The sequence below is a fragment of the Bos javanicus genome, chromosome 13 (genome assembly GCF_032452875.1).
Source record: "Bos javanicus breed banteng chromosome 13, ARS-OSU_banteng_1.0, whole genome shotgun sequence".
In the NCBI taxonomy this organism is placed as follows: Eukaryota; Metazoa; Chordata; class Mammalia; order Artiodactyla; family Bovidae; genus Bos; species Bos javanicus.
The window spans coordinates 62,361,130-62,380,406 of NC_083880.1; the positions used below are offsets into that span (position 1 = coordinate 62,361,130).

General features: G+C 49.4%; 1 protein-coding gene across 3 annotated transcripts; it reads left to right on the forward strand.

Annotated features, from left to right (window-relative positions):
- Positions 1 to 12: 12 nt before the first annotated feature.
- BPIFB6 (BPI fold containing family B member 6) lies at positions 13 to 17,447 on the forward strand. 3 transcript variants are annotated; one of them, XM_061437268.1, is made up of 16 exons: positions 13 to 1,036; positions 1,739 to 1,846; positions 4,156 to 4,255; positions 5,292 to 5,396; positions 5,844 to 5,993; positions 6,141 to 6,204; positions 6,607 to 6,667; positions 7,466 to 7,557; positions 8,479 to 8,652; positions 9,776 to 9,829; positions 10,186 to 10,359; positions 11,098 to 11,165; positions 14,795 to 14,840; positions 15,430 to 15,493; positions 15,888 to 15,964; positions 17,241 to 17,447. In XM_061437268.1, the coding sequence occupies exons 2-16, from the start codon at positions 1,747 to 1,749 to the stop codon at positions 17,271 to 17,273; spliced, it is 1,362 nt and encodes a 453-aa protein (XP_061293252.1). In that variant the 5' UTR covers positions 13 to 1,036; positions 1,739 to 1,746; the 3' UTR covers positions 17,274 to 17,447. The 3 variants fall into 3 exon arrangements, with proteins under 3 accessions (XP_061293252.1, XP_061293251.1, XP_061293254.1); XM_061437267.1 differs by lacking the exon at positions 13 to 1,036 and having other exon boundaries at positions 1,279 to 1,846; XM_061437270.1 differs by lacking the exons at positions 13 to 1,036; positions 8,479 to 8,652 and having other exon boundaries at positions 1,279 to 1,846.
- Positions 17,448 to 19,277: the final 1,830 nt, after the last annotated feature.

Below are 19,277 nucleotides of genomic sequence, written 5' to 3' on the forward strand. Positions count from 1 at the left end.
GACTTGAGGGATAAGCAAGGAGGAGGCAGGTGTTGTTTGAGGGAGGGAGGCTTAGGCAAAAGCACAACACAGCCAGAAACAAAACCCTGGCATTGACCCTTTGCCCCAGAAACACACTGTGTTCCTCAGTGAGTGATAGTCGCTCAGTCGTGTCCAACTCTGTGTGACCCCATGGACTGTAGCCCACCAGGCTCCTCTGTCGTGGAATTCTCCAGGCAAGAATACTGGAGAGGGTGTTCCTCAAGCCACTTATTATTCTAAGAGGGCAAAAATCCCTGCTCTGAGTGGCCTTGACACCTGACATCAGCTCTGGTCTGGGAATGGGGGGACTGGGGTGGCACTCAGTCTTGAGGCTCAGTCTCCCCACCTTGGGGGTAGGGCAGGGCTAGAGAAGACCTTTACCCAGCCCCTTCAAGCTCTGCTGCCAGGTGCTGAACTCCATAGTCACCCACAGGATGAACTTCAGTGATCTGGCACTAGGCTTGTTCACAGGGGTAGAAGAAACACCATGATTGATTATTTTCAAGCTCAGATAGATATCTAAAAATTGAATGGGACAAGAGACAAATAGAACACGGTTTCACTTAGCAAATGTTGATTGTAGGCTCGATGGTCTCCTTGTTTTTTTTATGTACTGGCATCCTTTAGGCCTCAGCCTAAACATCTCCTCCTTAGAGAGTCCTTCCCTGATGCCCACCCCCACTCCCTAATCCCTCATACACATTGTATCCCATTCGATTGATTCTCTCTAAGATTCAGGACAAGCAGGACTGTCTCTGCTGTGTGTACCCTGTAGCCCGGCCTGCTTGACACGTAGTGGGGACTCAGTAAATGTGAGTTGAATGAACGACTGTTTATGGGTCAGTGACTGAGCTGGCTGTCCCATAAAGGCTCATAAAGGCTGGAGTCCATTGGGAACTCTTCCTCTTTGGTGACACAGACCAGCCTCAGTAGCTGCCCCACCTTGATTCTTTTCAGCCACAGCTCAAACCTGAAATAAACACTCTGCCTCTGGTTGGAAGAATTTCAGGTCTTGGTAAGTAGTCTACAGGAAGAAAGGTTGTCTGGGAGCCCAGAGATGGGAAGGGGGTTTCCTGGGAGTTTTGAAGGATCTGAGGTCAGAGGTCATCATTTGATTCTCTACTCACTGACTGTGAGATCTTGGCGCTGGTTCAAACTATGCCTTGATTTCCCTATTGGTGAGGCATTGTCTCCAGGGGCCTTAAGGGGCTGTGAACTGAGATTCCTGGAAGGGAGGCTGAGCTGGGGGAGGTGGGGGATGCCCCAGGCTGTCGGAGGGCTAGGGAAGCAGAGGGTTCCCCCATTCCCACGCTGCACTGCATGGGGAGTTCCTGGATCAGGACCAGGAGGGAATTCCTTCTGCGGCCCCAGCACTGCTCTCTGAGCCACACCTGAAAACGTGAAAAATTGCAGCTAAACCTCCCACCAACCCCATCAGGCAGGCTGATCAGAATGCATCAGGCCCACAGATGAGGAAGCTGAGGCTTAGAGAGGGAAGTGACCTGCTCGGGGTGACTCCAGAAGGCCTGGTGTTTCATCCGGACACCCTTGGGCCCTTTGGGAGGAGGCAGGCATGAGGTTCTCTGAACTGGCTGGAGTCCAAAGGCTCCTAGACTTCCGAGATCACCCAGGGGGCTCCGTCTGCTCTGGAGCATGAGAGGCTCCCGGGAGAACCAGGGCTTGTTGAGCTGCACCCAATTCAGGCCCTACGGCACAGGCGGGGCCATGCTGTGGATCCTGTGTCTGGCGCTCTGCAGCCTGCTGACTCCCACGCGAGCAGACACTGGGGCACTGCTGCGGCTGGGCATGGACGTCCTGAATCGCGGTGAGCTGGCGCTGGATGTTGGCAGAGGGTGTGGGAGGTGTGTGACTGGGGTTAGGTAGCAACTGCTCGTGTTTACATAGACTTGAGTGCTCTGTGATCCTCAAAGTAAACTTATAGGCAATGTGTTATTCTCCCATTTTACAGAGAGGAGAGGAAACTGAGACCCAGAGAAAATAGGGGGACCTTCCCAAGGTCCCCCAACAAGTTGAAGGCAGAGCTTTAAATTCTGCCTCCTGTAGCCTCTCCTTGGCCCTGATGGCAGGGGTTGGTGTCCACAAGCAGGTCACGGGGTGACAGACATGAGCCAAATCCCAGCTCTGCCAACAGTTTACTCTGTGGCCTCAGGCAAGTCAGTCACCCTCTCTGTGCTGCCAGTGTGCTCCTCAGTGAATGTAAAATGAAAAGAGATGCAAATTAGCGGGACTTCCCTGGTGGTCCAGAGGCCACTCCGAGCTCCCCGTGCCGGCAGCCTGGGTTCCATCCCTGGTCAGGGACCTGGATCCCAGGGGCTACAACTAAGAGTTTGCCTGCTGTAACTAGATATCCTGCACACTGCAACTGAGAGTCAGTGCAGCCAAATAAATAAAAACTATACTTAAAAAAATGTAAAATGGTAAACTGTCCTTTTGGGGCAGGATCAAATGAAATTGTGATACAAACTCCCCGTGGCTCCGATGGTAAAGAATCTGCCTACAGTCCATGGGGTCGCAGAGAGTCGGACACGACTCAGAAACTAACACACTTCAGGTGAAATTGAGATGAAAAGGCTCTGAGGGTTCTTTACTCAAAGGTATTTTCCACCCCCAGCTCTGTGACCCTTAGGGAAGTCACATCCAGGCCCAAAGAGCTAGCGATTTCATCAGCTCAGGATTTGTCCCCTCTCTGGGAACTAGCCTGTGACTATTATAGGGTGTTTCTGGCACAGTATCATTTGGGGTGGGGGCCCCCAGGCTTGGGGAATCAGAATGTCTTGGCTTCAGGCACAGTATCTCAACTTTAACAAGCTCCAAGTTGAATTCCCTAACCACCCCGGTTTGAGAGTGTCTGGGCTACAGCATAATGTCGGCCCTCTCACTCGCGGTTCAAGGCCTCCATGATGTGCCCTGGAAACTGCTCCAGAGTCTAGTCCTGCCCTCCCCACTCCAGCCACCCCGTGTTCCTCTCTCCTCCCTCGCCACGCCACCTCCTTCCCCTCTCTCCGCCTCTGCCCTTGGTGCATCCTCTGCCCTGAGCCACCTCCTTTACCCCTTTGTTTCCTGGTGAAAATCCTATTCTTCCTTTAAGGACCAATTGACAGCTTACCTCCTCCTGGAAAGCCTTCCCCAGCTCTTTCTTTACCGGCCCAAACCTGTCATGTGGTTCTTCTAGCTGTGTGTACTTTTTATGGCTCTCATCACTTTTATTTACAATATATTTCTTTCTTGCTTTTTAAAAAAAAATTTTGACTGCACTCCACGGCATGTGGGACTTCAGTTCCCTGACCAAGGATTGAATCTGCGCTCCCTGCGATGGAACGTGGAGTCGTAACCACAGTACTGGCAGTACTGGCTCTCATCACCTTTTCTTCTTTTAATGATGAATTTTTATGTGGTACTCAAAAACACAGCTATTTTACAATGTCTAATTCCAAAATACACATTTTGTTGAACACAAGCATGTTTCTGTTGGGTATGTAATTAGTAGAGGAATTTCACAGTTATAGAATATGTATATCTTCAGCTTTCATAGATTCTGCCAAAATATTTTCCAGTAGAATTCACTGTATTGTTTATTGTATTTTTAATTGGAGTATACAATGTTATGCTAGTTTCTACTGTACAACAACATGAATCAGCTATGAGTATACCTATATGCACCCCCCCACCCTTGGACCTCTCTCCCATGCCCTCTCCCCATCCCACCTGTCTAAGTCATCTCAGAGCATGGAGCTGAGCTCCCAGTGTTATATAGCAGCTTCCCACTGAACAAAGTGAAAGTTAGTTGCACAGACATGTCCAGCTCTTTGCGACCCCATGGACTGTGGCCTGCCAGGCTCCTCTGTCCATGGCATTCTCCGGGGGAGAGTTCCCACTAGCTCTCTGTTTTACCATAGTAGCATCTGTATGTCAATGCTGCACTCCCAATTCGTCCCACCCTCTCCTTCCTCTCATCACTCTTTACTGTTATTGTTGATGACTCTGTCTCCCCCGTGAGGCTGGAAGAGGGCAGGGTCTGCACACGACTTGTTTCTGGGATGCCTGAGAGAATGGTGAGGGAAGGAAGCAGTAAAGAGCCCAGGCGAGGGTCTATCTGACTCTTCTCCTTTCCAGAGGTCCAGAATGCCATGGATGAGAGTCATATCCTGGAGAAGATGGCAGCTGAGGCAGGCCAAAATCGCCCAGGGATGAAGCCTATCAAGGGCATCACTGAGTGAGCAGGGGAGGAGCTTCATGGGCCGGGGGAAGGGGGTGGTGGTTAGGGCAGAGGGTGGTGGGTAATGCTATGCCCAGGACCTGAGTGAAAGAGTTGATACAGGACATGGGGCCTCTTTCTGGCTTTGCTGCTGGCTTGCTGTGTGACCTTGGGCAGGTCACTGCTCTTGCCTGGACCTCAGTCCCCTCAGTCACCCACTAGGGACAATTCTAGTCCTGTTGTGAGCAGGGCCATTGGGAGGAGGAAGTGAAGTTGAAAAGTCAAACTCCAGCAGTAGCTTGCTGAATGTAGGTGAAATTGAATGAAAAATCCTCCAGTGGCTGAATGGAAACGATCATCTAAGGACAGGTGCAAACTAGTTTTGTTGCTTGCATCATACGGGATTGATTAGTAGGGGCTGTGTGGAATGATGTACTGGGGAGGGTTCTGAGACACTTTCTGGACTTAGCAGGAAATAGCAGTGTGATTGATTAGCAATGTCTGCCAAGAGCTCTGGGTGGGCAGGGGAAGTAAATGTGCCACAACTTTGTTATCCCGGATCTTGACTGGTGGTTCTCAGCCAGGAGTGATTTTTGCCTCTGGGGGACATCTGGCTATGTCTGGAGACATTTCTAATTGTCCCAACTTGTATAGTGGGGGAGGGGGGTGCATCTAGTCCCTGTGGTGAGCAGAAGCCAAGATTTCTATGAAACATCCTACAATGCACAGGACAGCCCACAGCACAGGATAGTCTTGCCCCAAATGTCCGTAGCATCAGTGATGAGAAACTCAGATCTAAGCAAACCTCCTCTTTTTGTCAGTGGAGAAACCGAGGCCTACATCAGGGAAGGGAGCAGCCCAGGGTCACAAATTAAGCCACATGTCATCTCACCCACAATGAGAGCTTTCTGTGTACAGACTGATTCAGAGATAGGTTTATCCCTATGACACGGGACGGGGGATTTACCCAAGGCCTCCCAGCAAAGTGGTGGAGGAGTGCGTTGAGGGATCTCACCTGTCCAGTTCTCACTGCTCAAATGTGTGCCCCTCCCAGTCTGAAAGTGAAGGATGTGCTGGTGCCTGTCATCACAATGAACTTCATGCCCGGGGTGGGCGTCTTCCAGTGTGTGTCCACGGGCATGACCATCACCGGCAAGAGGTGAGTATGGCACGGAGGTGAGAGGGAAAGGACAATGGCCTCTTTGTCTCACTCTTATATGCCCATTGATTGAGTACCTACTGTGTACCATGCTGTGGTCTGAGATAATGCAAAGTTGGTTCCTACCTTTGACGGGAACCAGACCTGAGCACAGATGATCACAGATTGATAGATTGGCCTGGGACAGAAGAAATATTGACAGGGTGTAGGGGCTGGGGATTAGAAAAGGCTTTGGGGAGATGATGACAGCAGAGCAGAGTTTTGAAGGATGTGTAGGAGTTCACCAAAGCAAGAGAGGAGAGGAAAGGCTGGTTGTGTGAACTTGGGCAGGTCCCATCCCTCTTTCTGTCCCATGGCATGGTCTCCCACCCTTTCACCCTCTCAGAGAGGCTGAGATTCTGGCCACAGTGGCAGCAGTGCCCTGATGCCTGCCTGCCCCCCCTCCAGCTTCATGGGTGGGAACATGGAGATCATCGTGGTCCTGAACATCACAGCCACCAACCGGCTTCTGCAGGACGAGGAGACGGGCCTCCCCATGTTCAAGAGCGAGGGCTGTGAGATCATCCTGGTCAGCGTGAAGACAAACCTGCCTAGCAAGTGAGGTTCTCTGTGATTGGGGAGGAAGGCTCGGTCCACCTTGCCAGCCCGACCCAGCATCCCACTTCCTGAGCCACTGAACTCCTTAGCCATGTCCTGTGTCTAACTTCCTGCCATCTATGCCTCTGCCCCATCCTCTGTGTCCAGCATGCTGCCCAAAATGGTCAACAAGTTCCTGGACAGCACCCTACACAAAGTTCTTCCTGGTCTGGTGAGTGCCCAGAGTGAGCCTCCGCCCCTCTTCCCCGGCACTGCTTAGATCAGGGCTGGCAAGCGCGTTTCATCTTGGCTGTTCCATCGACTGTTGGCGGCTGAGGAGGCTCCTGAGGCTGTGGCTGGCTCAGTGAGAGGAAGTACCGTGATCAGCTAGTGATGTCTGCCATAAGCAGAGGAGGAGAAAACAGCAGCTGGTATCACACAGCTTGCCAACCCTGCTGAGTGTACCAGTCCCTGGGGCTCTGCCATTGACTTTCTGTATGACTTGTGGCTTTGGTTCCCCTCCAGTCTCTATCCCACCAGGGCCCTTGAGACTCCCCGTGGAGTAACATTCAGCTGTGAGAATGGGGCCCTCCACTCAGGGCCCCCTTCAGCCCAGCGCTTTCTCTTCTTCCAGATGTGCCCTGCCATTGATGCAGTCCTGGTGTATGTGAACAAGAAGTGGGCCAGCCTGAACGGTATGTAGCCCTAGCCATGCCTTGCTCCCACATGGGGTCAGCAGGATGGCTAGAATTTTTGGATGTCCCACTCCCCATTCAAGTACCTGCTCCTGGCCCGGCCTTGGGACTACAGGAGGTCTGAGGTCATGGAGTCCACTCCTCCCCGCAATGCCCAGATGGGGAGCCTTAGGCCCTGAGGGGCTCTGGTGTCCTTACCTCTCAGCCCTCCACCCAGTGTTCCATCTATTACCCTCCCAGACTCCAAGGACAGCAGCCTTTGTTCACAATAGCTCATCCACAAACCTTGTACCACGAAGAGCAATTCCAGTAGTAACCCCACCCTTCCCTTTGCTAAGGGAACCTTTATCACTGTGGGGTCCACAGGGCTCCCCAAGACCAGGAGGAGAAACCCCAATGGCTGAGACTGAGGAAAACTGGTTCATGTGCCCAGCAGAGTGGCCTGGGACATTATTTCACTCCTCCAATTCTCAATCTGTGCATCTGTAAAATAGAACCAATAATCCTGACCCCACCAATCTGTTGTGAGAACTGAGCTGGACAACCCTTGGTAAATGCTCAAGCTCTGTATCTGCAGGGTGATATGAGGTTGCATGATTTTCTAGATCAGGCACCATTGCCTCCATTCTGCAGATGAAACTACTGAGGCCCAGAGATGCTAAGCAGTTTGCCTTGTGTCACAGAGAGGGCCGGGGTCCTGGCATCCAGGCCAGGTTCAGGTGGCAGCTGGCTGGTGCTGACTTCTCCAGGCTGTCCTTGGGCTGGTGTCTCTCTGAGTGAATCTTCATCTTTGCACAGCCCCCATGCCTGTGGGCCAGATGGGCACTGTCCAATATGTCCTGACGTCCGTACCGACCACAACACCCAGCTACATTCAAGTGGACTTCAGTGTAAGCACCAAAGGGCATCAGCTGGCAGAGGTCTCACTGGCTTGAGTGGTGGGGGCTGCTTCTGCCAAGGCCGGTGGATGGGCTGGGGTTGCGGAGGGTGGAAAGGGCCTCTTTCTCTTTCTGCTCTCAGTACGAACCCCAAATCCTGAGCTAATTTCTGGATGGCCAACTCCACACCCACACCCCTGAGGCTCCCTGCTTCTCCCAGTGAGTGGCTTGCCCACTGTCGTTGTATAGAAGAGAGCACCCAGCTTAGCAGGCAGGCAGGATTTGGCTAGGGCCTCACCCAGGACTCCAGAACCCTGGTGACCAGGTGACTGCATCTCCCAGGAATGGAAAGAAGAATCCCAAGTGGTCATCTCCCTGTGAAGTCTTCCTCCAGTGGGACTCTTACAGGCTGCATGTTGTCTTCCGTTTACCTCGTTCTCTTGAGGTTAAAATAGTAAACGAGGGCTCTAATCAGTTAGAGTCAGATTAACTGATGTTACTTACACAATCCTATGAGGAGCTGCCAGTGGTTCAGTGATTGACTCCATTATCCTTGTGGGTCTCAGTCTACCCATCTGTATGCTGGGAGAGTTGAGCCACTGCATGCTGCTCTGGCTCAACCATCTCATGACTTGCTGACTTGGGCACCACAGACTTCCCTGTTGGCTCAGATGGTAAAGAGTCTGCCTGCAGTGCAGGAGACCTGGGTTCGATCCCCGGGTCAGGAAGATCCCCTGGAGAAGGAAACCCACTCCAGCATCCTTGCCTGGAAAATCCCATGGATAGAGGAGCTTGGTGGGCTACAGTCCATGGGGTCACAAAGAGTCAAATGACTAAGTAATTAACACTAGGATGGTTTGAGCACCATTTGTTTGGAGGACTGAGACTTGCCCATGGTCAAGGCTGAGGGTCTCTCCCCTGGCTGTCCCATAGCCTGTGGTGCAGCAGCAAAAGGGCAACACCATCCAGCTTGCGGATGCCGGAGGGGCTGAGTTCCCTGAGGACTATGCTGAAGGCTCCTCACAGCTGCTGCTCTCGGCCGCCTTCCTCACAGCAGAGCTTGCTCTTCTGCAGAAGTCCTTTAATGTAAAAGTCAAGGATACGATGGTGAGCTGCCCAGTGGCCACACCCCCGATATCTGCATCTGCCCCCTGTAATGACAGTCCCTGCCAGACTGAGAATTATCCTGGGGTTGTGAGTAATGCTAGGACTGGGAGGGGCCAGGACGGATTTCTGTCATCATTTCACCCCACCATCCGCCATCTCTCTGTCCATGTAGCCACTGTGTATTCATCTATCCATTCAACTGTCCACACACCAGGTATTTATCCACCAACCTACAACTCTTCTGCATTGTCCATCCATCTACCTGCTTTTTTTCCAGTCTGTCTTATTACTATGTAGTCATGTCCTAGACTCTATCCTTTTAGCTAGAATCCACCCAACCCTCCATACCATCCATACCTAGAACAGGGGCTGATACTACTGAATGAATGAATCTATGTATCTGCCGTTTACCGCCTAAACACCCAGATACCCACCCATCTACTCATCCAGTTCTCCATTATCCATTCTCCTACTCATTTACTGATCCAGCCAGCCAGCCATCAATCCATCCATTCATTCATTCATCCCCACTGATCCCTTTATTCATCCTTGCATCCATGCACCCCCCATCCATTTGTGGACCTTTCTATTCATCCCTCCACCCATCAATCCATTCATCATCCATTCTCCCATCCATTTATCAGATGATTCCACCATTTTCCCACCCACCCATCCTCCCTTCTCCATTATTCCTTTCATGCCTCCATGCAGCCATCCACCTGCTATCTATTATTCATTCTCCTACACAAACACCTATCCATCAATCCACCCATCCATTCACCCACTTATATGTTTATATTTTTGCTCCATCCACCTATCCATCTATGAATCCCTTCACCCACATCCTCTGATCCATTGCATCTACCCATTCTCCCATCTCTCTGTCTACTTTTTCATCAAACAAAATTTTCTTAGTGCATGATCTTGTACTCAGAGCTATGGGCATTGGAATGTGTGAGCCACAGTCTGGGCTCTCCAGGCGCTCATTATCTACTTAATCAAAGAGTGATAACTATTTTGATGAAGGACCTCAGAGGGCATGCCTTTTTAAGTCAGAGGAGAGGTTTGTTAGGATGACTCAGGGAAGCCTTCAGTAATCCTAACCTTGACTATTATTTTGTAGATCGGTGAGCTGCCCCCCCAAACCACTGTGACACTGGCTGGCTTCATCCCTAAAGTAAGTGCCCCAGCTATCCATAATCACCACAATCACCTGCCCTGTTCTCCATCCAGGCAAATGGATTTTCAATACCATGTCTCCCTTGTCCAGTGTGGAATCATCCCAACTTCTCTGTAAAGTAGTCTTTGGGCCCCCACAGGAACACCCAGGTTTTGTGCATTGTACTTTCTATGTCCAATATAGAAATAGTCAGATTTTCTGTTTTGTTTCCTTTATTTCCTGATAGACATATTCCAGCCTTTGCATATAGTACTTCCAAGGCAGAAATCACCTATTTCATGTCAGACTCCTAGTTTCAATGGAAACCACCAGTCTGAGGATTGGCCCTGAGGGGAGTTTCCTGGTTTCTGTAGGTGGCTGAAGCCTATCCCAAGCCGAAACCCCTGGTGACCCAGATCAGGATAAACAAGCCCCCCAAGGTCACCATGAAGACAGGCAAGAGCCTGCTGCACCTCCACGGCACCCTGGAGATGTTTGCTGCACGGCGGCGGGGCAAGCCGCCTGTATCCCTCTTTGTCCTGGAAACTGTGAGTGGACTTTTTCCCAGCTAAGCCCAACTCATGGATATTTGAAGCTGGAGGGTGGGCTTTTAGCTCATAGTCAAGTAATGGATTGAAGGGCTCTTAGTTAATCTTGATTATTTGGTCATAACCTTCTGGGCACTGTCACCTACTGTCTGATTTTGGGCTCTGCAATTGAACCTCCAAATGACTAGAAAGATATTTCTTTCTCTTCCTTCCTTTCCTCCCTCTCTTTCCTGTTCAACTTCCCACCCTCCGACATTCATTAGCATCTATAAGGGCAGTGAAGTCTCACTCAGGGAATTATAGGAACCTAAAGAGATTGCAAATCTATTTTGAGGAAATCACAGAGGACTTCCTAGAGAAGGTGATGCCTGAGATATGTTTTGAAAGTTGAACAGGATCTGGCCAGGGAAAGGGTTGAGGTTGGTGATGGAGGGTACTCCAGATAGAGTAACAGGATGTGGCCTGGAGCAATAACATGGTATGTTCAGGGACCCACAATCATGCCGGGATTTCTGATAGTGCTGTCGTGGGCTGGGTACAGGGAGGATGAGGATCCTGGGCTAGGGGAATGGGGAGACTGCTGGCTTCAGGTCCTGAGGGTGGGGTGGGCAGAGAGGAAGACACTTGCTCTGTCTTGGCAGTGGTGGTGGTTCTGGGAAGGTCGTAGAGCCCTTGGTTTTACCAGCCCTGATGGGGGACCCACTGCCTTCTTCCTGCTTTCCCCCCACTCTGTGTCAGCACTTCAACCTGAAAATCCAGTACTCAGTTCATGAGGACCGGCTGCAGATGACCACCTCTCTGGACAGGTAGGAGTCTGCTGCCCAGGTTGGCATCCCTGTACCCCTGCCTAGGCACCACCAAGACCACTTGGTTTCCTGCTCCAGGGCCTTCCTCTGACCCAGCCAGCACAGCCCACACTGCCAGGCTTCTCTGGTCTCTATGCCTGCTAGAACTCTCAATGGCTCCCCATTGTGTGCATGATCTTTTGTCAAATCTTAGCCTGGCCTTCAAGGCCCTTCTCAAATTCTCCCACCACTGCTCCCACTATTCCACTAGGCTCTTGCACAGTGAGTCTGATCATGTGATCATGTTCCCTTTTTCATGAACAGGCTTTTACCCATGTCATCCAAATGCCACCTGCTAGTCAGTGCCCACCTCAAATATGACCTTCTCTAGGAACACCTTCTTTATACTGATAACAGTCAACAATTATAGAGCTCTATCTATGTGTGAGGTCTAGTTTTGTATTCAATTGCTGAATAATTTTTGTATTTGTCATAATTTCTTGTCTGATGTGTTGGGTGCCAAGATTCTACTGGTTGTAAGAGACAATTCTGACTTTAACTCACTTAAGCCCAAAAGGGACTTTTGAGTCATATAATTAAAATCTCTAGCAGTAGTTCTCACCTTTCAGGCATGGCTGGATCTAGGTGCACAAAAATTCTCAAAGTTTATCCCTCTCTTCCCTTGGTTTTTGCTGTCTACTTTGTTGGACATTCTCAGGCAGCCGCTCCCCAAAATTGGTGGCAAAGTGACCCCAATAAGAAGAGAGACCTCTTATTTAACAGTTCTAACAAAATCTCAAAGGCTGTTTTCATTGGTCTAGTGTGGATCACATGACCAACTCTAAGCTAATCACTATGACTCTTTATTGCAAAATTCAGACTGAAATTGAAGAAAGTAGGGAAAACAACTAGACCATTTAGGTATGACCTACCACTCCAGTGTTCTTGCCTGGAGAATCCCAGGGACGTGGAAGCCTGGTGGGCTGCCGTTTATGGGGTCACACAGAGTCAGACACGACTGAAGCAACTTAGCAGCAGCAAATCAAACCTATTATGATTATACAGTGGATGTGAGAAATAGATTTAGGGGACTAGATCTGATAGACAAAGTGCCTGAAAAACTATGGACGGAGGTTCATGACATTGTACAGCAGACAGTGATCAAGACCATCCCCAAGAAAAGGAAACACAAAAAGGCAAAATGGTTGTCTGAGGAGGCCTTACAAACAACTGAGAAAAGAAGAGAAGTGAAAGGCAAAGGAGAAAAGGAAAGATATACCCACCTGAATGCAGAGTTCCAAAGAATAGCAAGGAGAGATAAGAAAGCCTTCCTCAGTGATCAATGAAAAGAAATAGAGGAAAACAATAGAATGGGAAAGACTAGAGATCTTGTCAAGAAAATAAGAGATACCAAGGGAACATTTCATGCAAAGATAGGCTCAGTAAAGGAACAGAAATGGTATGGACCTAACAGAAGCAGAAGATATTAAGAAGAGGTGGCAAGAATACACAGAAGAACTGTACAAAAAAGATCTTCATGACCCAGATAACCATGATGGTGTGATCACTCACCTAGAGCAAGACATCCTGAAATGTGAAGTCAAGTGGGCCTCAGGAAGCATCACTATGAACAAAGCTAGTGGAGGTGATGGAATTCCAGTTGAGCTATTTCAAATCCTAAAAGAGGATGCTGTGAAAGTGCTGCACTCAATATGCCAGCAAATTTGGAAAACTCAGCAGTGGCCACAGTACTGGAAAAGGTCAGTTTTCATTCCAATCCCAAAGAAAGGCAATGCCAAAGAATGTTCAAGCTACCGCACAATTGCACTCATCTCACGTGCTAGCAAAATAACGCTCAAAATTCTCCAAGCCAGGCTTCAACAGTACATGAACTGTGAACTTCCAGATGTTAAAGCTGGATTTAGAAAAGGCAGAGGAACCAGAGATCAAATTGCCAACATCCACTGGATCATTCAAAAGGCAAGAGAGTTCCAGAAAAACATCTACTTCTGCTTTATTGACTAAGCCTTTGACTGTGTGATCACAACAAACTATGGAAAATTCTTAAAGAGACAGGAATACCAGACCACCTGACCTGCTTCTTGAGAAATCTGCATGCAGGTCAAGAAGCAACAATTAGAACTGGACATGGAACAACAGACTGCTTCCAAATTGGGAGCGGAGTACATCAAGGCTGTATATTGTCACCCTACTTATTTAACTTATATGCAGAGTACATCATGTGAAATGCTGGGCTGGATGAAGCACAAGCTGGAATCAAGATTTCCAGGAGAAATTTCAATAACCTCCTGGCAGATGACACCACCCTTATGGCAGGAAGTGAAGAACTAAAGAGCCTCTTCATGAAAGTGAAAGAGAGGAGAGTGAAAAGTTGGCTTAAAACTCAGCATTCAAAAAACTAAGATCATGGCACCTGGTCCCATCCCTTCATGGCAAATAGATGGGGAAACAATGGAAACAGTGTGAGAATTAATTTTCTTGGGCTCCAAAATCACTGCAAATGGTGACTGTAGCCATGAAATTAAAAGACGCTTGCTCCTTAGAAGAAAAGCTACGACAAACCTACACAGCATATTAAAAAGCAGAGACATTACTTTGCCAATAGAGGTCCATCTGGTCAAAGCTATGGTTTTTCCAGTAGTCATGTATGGATGTGAGGGTTGGACTATAAAGAAAGCTGAGCACCGAAGAATTGCTGCCTTTGAACTGTGGTGTTGGAGAAGACTCTTGAGAGTCCTGTGGACTGCAAGGAGATCCAACCAATCAATCCTAAAGGAAATTAGTCCTGAATATTCATTGGAAGGACTGATGCTGAAGCTCCAATACTTTGGCCACCTGATGCGAAGAACTAACTCATTGGAAAAGACCCTGATGCTGGGAAAGATTGAAGGCAGGAGGAGAAGGGGATGGCAGAGGATGAGATGGTTGGATGGCATCACTGACTCAATGGACATGAGTTTGAGCAAGCTCCGGGAGTTGGTGAAGGACAGGGAAGCCTTGTGTGCTGCAGTCCATGGGGTCGCAAAGAGTCAGACATGACTGAGCAACTGAACTGAACTGAACTTATGACTCTAGAGAGCGAATGCTCTGATTGGCCAGGTCTGGGTGATGTGCTCACCCCACTGTAATGCCTTGGATAGAGAGGCTCAGGAAATGGAAACTCTGTTACTGGAGTAAAGAATAGATGTTGGGAAGATAGAACCAGCAGATGATGGTCATATGGCCTGTTCTGGTGCCAAGATGCATTAGTGCCACCAGAAGCTGTGCAGAGGAGGGACCCTGTGAAGGACCCCAGCTCTGTGTACTGCGGAAGTCTGCAACGGGTTAACTGAGCTGCAAACCTCTGCATATCTGGCCTTGGGCAGGTGCAATAGACAGAGCTTGGGTCCCAAAGAGAGGAGTCAGGACCAATGAGAGAAGTCAGTGGTTTGAGCTGTGGGAAACAACATGGGCTGTAAGAAAAAGTGGTGAGTGCCCCATCACAGGTAGCATGTAAACAGACTTAGGAGTGCCTAGTGTGAAGGCTATAAGGGGACTTCCCCATCAGAGAGGAGCCGGGGGTATTTGAGATGCCTTTTCTCCAGTGCTCTGACTGCCCTTCCTCCTCCCTGGTTCCCTCTCTTCTGCAGATTACTGAGCATGTCCCGGAAGTCCTCATTGATTGGCCCCTTCAAGGTAAGTATCCCAAGTACTTCTGCCTGGTCTGGCTTAAAAGCAAAAAACTGGGCCTATTCACCTTGGGATTTCAGGGTAGAGCTCTGAAATGGAGGCAGAGTGAATAGAGTAGGTCATTGTGGGGTTTGGGGTTCCTGACTGACCGTGTGACCTTGGGAAAATTGCTTTGCTTCTCTGAGTCTTTGTTCTCTTTTCTGGATAGAATCTGGACATCTCCCTAGATTGATTTTAAAAGCATTGTTGTGCATAGCAGCAACCTGAGCTTGTTTGCCCAGCCCAGGTGCTATTTTTATTAGTTTCTGTAGTCTCAGGGCCCAACACAGAACCTGATGTAGTTAGGAGTAGTGTGTGCTCAGTCGCTCAGTCGTTATCTGATTCTTTGCGACCCCATGGACTGAACAGGAGCTAAGCAGAAATGAAGGGCATCAGTCTACAGTGTAACAGTCAGACGCAGTTTTGATGTGATTTGATGTCTCTAAAATTCGTTCCTGTGGTCCTTGGACTCAGCTGGACTAAGAGCTGAAAAAAAAATCTGTTGAATTAATGGAACGATGAGATGAGGGTATCTTCTCTTTCTCTCTCTCGCCAGGAGAAGAAATTGACTGGCTTCATCACTGATTTTCTCCAAGAAGCCTACATCCCAGTCATCAATGGTGAGGGTTTTGCTGGTGCCAAGAAGCACTCTGAGCAGGAAAGGATGTCACAAGGGTGGTCTCTAAGGCCCTCCACTGGCCCCAAATGAGGAAACCTAAAAGGGAGTAGATAGTCAATACTGAATCTTTGAGGCTAAAGTCATGTTAATATCACTTGCCTGGGGACAAGGGCCCCTTCAACAACTTGGACTCTGACCTTTGACCCGATACCGGAAGTCAGATCTTGACTCCGCCCTGGGACGCAAGTCGGTGGTGATCTTGCTGATGGTGTCTAGGCCTGTGCAGCTGGCAGACATCATCAATCAATCACTGCACTATTTCCCACTATGCTGCTCCAGGCAGCCACTTACTTGCAGAGCAGGTAGGCTGAAATAACTCTTCGTATATTTCTCAGATGTACTCCAAGTCGGGTTCCCACTGCCTGACCTTCTGGACATGAACTACAACCTGGCAGAGCTGGACATAACTGAGGTGAGGAAAGGAGGTGGGAAAGGCCAGTTCAGCCAAAGTTTCTGGCCAATGAGCAAGAGCCTGCCATTCTCAACTTGGAGGGCATTGGACTAAGGAGGGCAGCGGCCATCAGTACAGTCTTGCCAATCTCCTGAGCAAGACCCTGCCTCTCAGAATCTGGAGGCTGCCCTTAGCCAGGGATCCCCTGAAGGAAACATGAATTCTGCTACTGTCCTCCTCTGCCACCTTGGACGAATTGCTTCCTCTTTCTCGGTGCTTCTATTTTTCTGTCATCTCAAATAGAGAGAATAATATAGTATCCACTCTGGAGAGCTGTTGTGATGATTTATGGAGATAATTCACTTAAAGGCATACAGTAAATGCTCCATAAATATTAGCTTTGCCTTGCACAGCAAGCACTGCACTTGGAGCATTAAATGGACCTTTTTCTCATTTGATCTCTCTACTCTGGGAGGTAGGGATGCTTCTCCTCACTTGATTGTTGAGAAACTCAAGGTTCAGAGAGGTGAAGGGTCTTAAGGCCAGTCTTCCTTTTTTAAACATTTCTTTATTTATTTTTGGCTGTGCTGGGTCTTCATTGCTGCACAGGATTTTCTCTAATTGCGGCGAGCAGAGGCTACTCTCTAATTGCAGTGCACAGGCTTCTCACTAAGGTGTCTTCTCTGGTTGCAGAGCACAGGCTCTAGAGTACACAAGCTTCAGTAGTTATGTCTCCTGGGCTCTAGAGCAAAGGCTCAGTAGTTGTGGCACATGGGCTTAGCTTCCCTGTGGCATGTGGGATCTACCTGGACCAGAGATCGAACCTGTGTCTCCTGTATTGACAGGCAGATTTTTTTTTTAAGCACTGAGCCACCAGGTGTGCCCCATCCTTCACCTTTTTTTTTTTTTTTTAATTAGAGGCTAATTACTTTACAATATTGTATTGGTTTTGCCATACATCAACATGAATCCACCACGGGTGCACACGTGTTCCCAATCTTGAACCCCGCTCCCACCTCCCTCCCCATACCGTCCCTCTGGGTCATTCCAGTGCACCAGATCCAAGTATCCTGTATCCTGTATCAAACCTGGACTGGCGATTCGTTTCTTATATGATATTATACATGTTTCAATGACATTCTCCCAAATCACCGCCCCCCCACACACAGAGTCCATCCTTCGTTCTTAAACACCGAGCTGATTTCATTCCTGACCACGCCCCGGTCCATCCCCGTCTGTGTCTGGGTGGCCCCTCATTGTTCCCCACACCTGCTCCTGGCCCTTTTTCTCCTGCCAGAATGCCCTGGTGCTGAACTTGAAGCTGGACTGACTGGGACAGGATTTGCCTACCAGCTGCCTGCACACCGTCCACTAGTTACACCCAGCAGAGGAGCCTGATTGGAACTGGGTGGGCCTGGCCCCCTTCCACTGGGGCTGATGAGGAGTGAGCAGGGCAGGACGGGGCTGGGGACTTGGCAATAAACAGGAGAAAGGCCCTAACGAACATTTGATGTTTTGACCTCTTTATTTGTAGAAAATTGATGTGTGTTTTTTCTTCCTCTTCGATGGGTTTTGGGATCTAAGAGCAGCTTGGGTCTGAGGGGCAGGCTTGAGCATATATTGAGTACCTGCTGAATGCCATGCTCAGAGCTTTACTTGTACCATCTCATTTAATCTATGCAGTAACCCTATAAGGGGAGGGTGACCATCCCCACTGTGTGTGTGTGTGTGTGTGTGTGTGTGTGCTCAATCACTCAGTCATGTCTGGCTTTTTGTGATCCCATGGACTATAGCCCACCAAGCTCCTCTGTTCATGGGATTTCCCAGACAAAAATACTGGAGTGGGCTGCCATTCCCTTCTCCAGGGGATCTTCCCGACCAGGGATTGAACCTGGGTCTCCTGCCTTGCAGGCATATTCTTTACCATCTGGGCCACCTACTGACGCTGTTCTTCAAACTGACCCTTCTTTAAAGTGAATGTATTTTTATATATAACAAAGTTAAAAACACAATCTAAAATAAATGCATTCTAAGTGGATTCTCAAAATCAGTATCATTTACTAGAATGTTGAAAAAAAACAAACAAACCCCAAAACCTGTAACTTTGAAAAAAAAAAAAAAAAGGTACTTCAGAGCCCCTCTGATTGGCTGTTGCTCCAGCCCTGGGAATTATTGAGATGGTGGTCCCACGTACGTGTCCATGGTCCATGTGTTGCTGTTTGCATCTGTCAGAAGGTCTCTGTCTCCATGGGTGGGTCTGTGTACTAGCCTGGCCCAGAGCCATGTCACCGAGGAAGGAGGGCCCCTCCCTTGCCTTGGCCTGGGTGCCTGGGCTGTCCCCTTTTCCCTCAGAGTCGACCTTAATCTCAACACCCATCATCTCCTGGCTCTGGGACAGTGGTGGCCTTGAGACTGGCTGGCACATACAGACGCCTGGGTAATCTGTGGGTGGCTGATGCCTGATCCTAGGCGTGCCTGGGCTCCTCCACTCCCCTAATCCTGTCCTTAGATGTTCACACAGTACACTCACTGCTCCCCTCCCCAGCCCAGTGCACAGATGGAGAAACCAAGGCAGAAAGGCTGAGTCAGGAGGACCAGGTTCTTGCCTTGGCACAACCAGGGGCACACTACGTGGCCTTGGACAAACCATAGCTCCTCCCCGGACCTCAGTTTTCCCATCTGGGAAATAGGAAAGGGGTTGAGTACTTTGACCTCTAATCTCATTGCGACCTTCTTTGAATGATCAGTTACCCTGGATTTACTCTGGGCAGAAAATGAGGGCTGGGCTGGCAAGGGGAGCCCTGTGCTTTGACCCCAGCTTCTAGAGAGGCAATAATGGGGGTTTTCTGCCCATGGGCACTGCTCAACTTCCAAGACTCCCAACCCTGGATGAGGAAGTGGAGGCTCAGAGAGATGAAGCCAGCGCCCAAGGGCACACTTGCATGTAGGGACGGGCTTGAACCCTGTCTGCCTGAGTCCAAGTCTCATTGCTTCTTCACACCACGTTCAGCAACAAGATGCATCACCATTATTTAAAGAACTGGGGCCCAGAGAGGGTATGTGGTCAGCTCAAGGTCACAGAGCAAGGAGGGAGGAGAGCCAGGTCTTTGATCCTGGACTCATGACTATCGACCCCCAAAGCCTGCCATGCAGCCCCCTGGGGGAACTGAAGACCACCCACCAATGCCCCAGATTTGTGTCCACACCAGTCACCACCCAGCCTGCCTTCTCCCTTCCCAGCCCACTCTCAGCTGCAGTAACTTCAAGAAGGCCTCCCAGGGATCTTGCCATCATCTGAATTTCTCAGGCACCTTTGGCAGCCTTTCCTTAATGC